Source organism: Alligator sinensis, unplaced genomic scaffold (genome assembly GCF_000455745.1).
Source record: "Alligator sinensis unplaced genomic scaffold, ASM45574v1 scaffold318_1, whole genome shotgun sequence".
NCBI lineage: Eukaryota > Metazoa > Chordata > Crocodylia > Alligatoridae > Alligator > Alligator sinensis.
In genome coordinates, this window is record NW_005842421.1 from 241742 (window position 1) to 246348 (window position 4607).

Below are 4607 nucleotides of genomic sequence, written 5' to 3' on the forward strand. Positions count from 1 at the left end.
CCCCCCCCCTGCCGCTGCTGCAGCTACGTTGGGTCAGGCCCACTGTTCCCCAACCCCTGCCATGGAGGGTTGGCTTTTTCCCTGCTTAGGTCCGCTCCCCCCCACCCCCCCCATTACCTGCAGGGAGCAGGGCAGTGGGGGGCAAGGCTAGCCCCGCTGGCCTTGCCCACTCCTTCTGTCTACTCTGTTGCCACCACCTCCAGGGAGCAAGGAGGGGATGAGGCCAGCCCCCATGTCCCCTGGGTCCCCACCATCATGGTGACAGGCTGCCTTCTGTCAGAATGCTTCTTCATGCTGATTGTCTGTTTCTGTCAGCCAATCAGAGCGCAAATAAAGTGTTACAGACAGACAGACTTAGGCTTTTATAATATTAGAATTCCTTAATACTTAAGGGTCAAATTCAGCCTGCGTGGTGAAGGCAATATTTAATGTCTGGCAATCTTCTGTGTGTGTATTTTGGGGTTGGTATTGAAAGAGAGAGAAGCATTAAAGGCATGGGTGATTGGTGCCACCTTAGTCAGAGGGCATATGCCCCCCCTGCAGCCAATCTCACTGACCAGGGAGGTGGAGTGGGGGGGTCGCCCTGGAACTGATTGTGCTGACCAGGAAGTGGCCGCAGCACTTCATCCAGAGCTCCCATTCCGTAGCCAGCACTCGCAGTGGGGGCACCGGCACTCCCGCCTGCCCCCCCTGCCCATTGCCTAAGCGGGCAGCGCAGCCTGTCAGGGAGTGCACCTGCACTCTCAGGGGGTGCACATGCACCCCCTACGTGTCGCCACTGGTTGAAGTAGTTCTGATGCTTAGTGCCAATCACATATTTGCCAGTGTGCAATGGCTCTTCAACTGTCAAGGTAATCGTAATAAATGGTTCTTTGATAATTAAGATTCTATGTTTTAATAAGGGATGGATTCATCCCTTATGCGTGCATAACTTCTGTTCACTTCAAAGGTAAATAGATGTATGAGCACTGCAAAGCAAAAAATGGTTCTGAAAACTATTGATTTGAGATAAAAATTTTAGCAGTTGAATTCTATACCCTAATTGTGTCTGTAAAATAGCTTAACGCACTGTGTAAATGAGGCTGTCAGGAGGTAGCTCAGAGAGTTCTTAAAGCAAACAAATAAATTTAAGTGTTTTAATGCTTAATCATTATTTAGATCATTATGATAGATTTGCCTCAATATTCCTGCAGCATGTTCATCACAGACATCATGCAAATAAATCCATTTGACAGTTTTCAAACTCTTGCTTAAGGCCTAATGTTCAAATGCTATTAATGCCTAAACATGTATTAAACAACAGTGAGAGAGAGAGAGAGAGAGAGCAATAGTAATGATCATGAAAGAAATGACAAAGATCTGTGAAATACTGAAGGGTTTAAATTTTTTTAATGTTTCTTTTCCTTGGTAACACATCAGGCTACAGCAAAACATTACTGATCTTGGATCCTTGCATCCATTTTTTAATAGGAAGCAGCAAAGAAGGGACTTTCTGGGAATTATTTGTCAACATGGATGTAAACAAGTATCTGTTAACAATAATCCTTTTGTACATTTGCTACAGGCGCTTAATCTTACTTGTAATGTCTGGGGAGATCCCGCCCCAGAGATCACATGGCTGAAGAACGAGAGAACATTCACAGCAGATGACCATTGCATCCTGAAATATGAATCTGGAAAATGTGCCAGTTTCACCATTACTGCTGTCAGCACAGTCGACTCTGGAAAATATGCCCTTCTGGTGAAAAATAAATATGGCACAGAGACAAGTGATTTCACTGTAAGTGTATTCATACCTGAAGAAGAAGGTACCATACCTTACCCTGAGCACATTACAGAAGCTAAGAAAAAGAAAGTGTGAATTTAAGAGTAGAAAGCAAAAGAATAGAGGAGAGATTAAATAATAAACACTGACATAATCCATGTGTGCAAATTATTTTATGCATAGTAGAGGGTCTTGGCCTTTCCACTCACTTCACTGGTGTATTTACTACTTTTATTTACATGAAGCAAAGTGGTGCCTTTGCTAATTAATCTTCAAATACCATTCTTTTACTATTAACCTCAAATGGCTTCTTTTTGCAATTTTTGCAAAACAAAAAGATTAGGGAAGTATTTCATGGGAGGTAACCAATGAAGTGACTGAAAAGATTAAGAATGTTCTAGGTTTAAAGGAGATGGTTTTTTGAGCAGCAATTTAGATTTTTTTTCAGACTTTGGTAAAGTAGTTTACATGGAATAAATCATAGAATAGTATAGGTATGAGTAAAAGAGGTCCTGAATCTCTTTTACATGCTTCGGAAGTGTCAAGGAACCACTTAAGAGTTTTGGTTATACTTAGTGGTGTAAAGGGGCTATAATGTAAATGAAAATCAGGCTGAAGATGCTAAACCAATGAATTTGTTGTATGTGTTCCTATAACATTAACGTGTGATCATGTCAGCAAAAGTGTATGAACCCTCCTCAATGTTTATGAATAAATGTATCACAGTTCTTTCATCTCTACCTCTACCTTGTTTCACTGTGTCTTGTTTTATTGGTCACTGGTTGTTCACAATAGCCTGCACTTTCATAACTCCTTTTGGCCACAATAATCTTCCACTCCTTGCATTTCAATGCCAGTCATCACCAACTTCAAACTTAAGAACATTCCTAAATTTAAGCTCAAGTAAATCTAAATAATAACACTTGATTTCAAGAGGCATGATCTTACAATTACATGTGTTTTGAATATTTTGGTGAATTGAAATCCTAGTAAATCACTTATTTAAAGTTTATCATAGTAACATCTGTTATTGGATATTAACATCACAGAAAACTAGCACTGAATAGCAAAATAGTAGGGGCTGATTTAAAATGATATGATTATATGTTATATTTATAAACTTAGATTATAAATTTATTTCAAAGGGATGTAAGAGATGACACCTGAATTTCTGCTGTTGTTATTTTCCAGAGACTGTCTGGAGAGCGACCTCTACCATGTTAGAGAGAGGTTATTTTTCTCCAGAAACTGCCTTTTTTTTCCAAGAGCAAGTGTGCCCACCTATATGCTCATGCTTTTTTTACTAGGAGAGCTGTGATGCTCCTGATAAAAACATGTCCCAAGTTTATCCCTACCGTGACTTCAATTAAGTTAACTTGAGCAAGTTACTTAATTTCTTGCTGTGATGTTTTTTCCATGTGTAAAATGGAAATAATACTATCCATATACTTACCTGACAAGGACATTATGATGATTAATTACTGTTTGTTTAATGATGAAATATGCTATACATTAGGGCTGTGCGAAGCTTTGGTTCCTGATTCGATTTGGCAGATATGGCCCAATCGGGTGGCCAATCTCTGAATCAAATCAGAGGACCCTTTAATTTCTCCAAATCAAATCGGAACCCTCCGAATTGATTCAGAGAGATTCAGAAAGATTTGGCAATTCGGACATAGACACAGCTTTAAATGTTTTTTCTACATACCTCTGGGTAGCAGGTAGCGATGCTGGGGCACATGGAGTGTCCCGCAGAAGCACGGGGGGCTCCCCAGCATGCTCAGCAGCAGACCCAGAAGTGGACCAGAAGCACTTTTGGGTCTGCCGGGGAGTAAGCTGGGGTGGCCCCTCTGCATCCCTGCGTACTTCTGGTCCACTTCCGGGTTCACTGCTGAGCACGTGGAGGGTCCCCCACACTGCTGTGAGATGCTCCATGCACTCCAGCATCGCAGCGATCAAGAGCCATGCCTGCTACCTCAAGGTATGTAGAAAAAACTTTTAAAGCTGTGTCTATGTCCAAATCGCTGATTCTCTGAATCGGAATTGAATCTTCAGATTCAGATTCGGCCGAATTGAATCAAGGACGTTGATCCGAGTCAACAAATCGAATCACTGTCCCTGATTCAGGCCAAATCTGAATTCGAATTGAATAGGGCCCACTTTGCACACCCCTACTGTACATATATGTATTGTGTGTGTTTGTTTGTATATATACACACACACATAGAAGAATGCAAAACTGTGAACTGTTGGTTCAGAAAAGATGAAAAGTATCTTAAAAGGTATCATCTCTGAAGCAAGAGTTCTAGAGTTTTGCATTTGCTTGTCTCAGACCAACACGGCTATCAAATACATCCCTGTATATACATACCCCCCTCTCCTGACTCGCTATTGCTATATGCTTATTGGAGTATAAAAAGAGGTCTCTGAGCTGCTTACAGTCCAGAAGCACAGCAGTACTTGTTTGATGTACTTGTTGATGCAATATAATGCTGTGACACTGTGTTGCCTGCTGGACTCCAGGAAGGAATTCATCCAAAGGGAAAAACAGCTTTTCCATCACTGCCCTCCCATGGGTTTTGAATCAGGAAATGGCAGCATCCCTTGTGTCACACATTTTGGACTCCTGACTCCTATTGGCCTTGGTCCATGGAAGCTGTGGCTGCCTTGTGCTGCAAAAATCTCCGTCCTGCTCTTCCCTCCTTTCTTGCATGAGAAAATTTGAATTCTTTTACCAGCTAGTGGGGGTGGAAGCCTGGAGTGAGTCCTCTGAAGTTGAGCAATTTGTCCACTGAAGTTAATTGTTATCCATAATTTTATTATTATTATTATTATTAAGTAG

At 41.5% G+C, this 4607-nt stretch overlaps 1 protein-coding gene across 5 annotated transcripts in view; it reads left to right on the plus strand.

The window, feature by feature from the left end:
* Positions 1–4607, plus strand: part of MYOM1 (myomesin 1) — a 110699-nt gene that overhangs the window by 99263 nt on the left and 6829 nt on the right. For 3 of the 5 annotated variants that reach the window (XM_025211681.1, XM_025211683.1, XM_025211684.1), the window contains one exon: positions 1565–1780. In XM_025211681.1, the coding sequence (XP_025067466.1) occupies positions 1565–1780 (216 nt within the window). Of the gene's footprint in view, positions 1–1564; positions 2512–4607 lie in introns of those variants that run through there. The other 2 variants (XM_006030101.2, XM_006030102.2) reach the window with 1 other exon arrangement.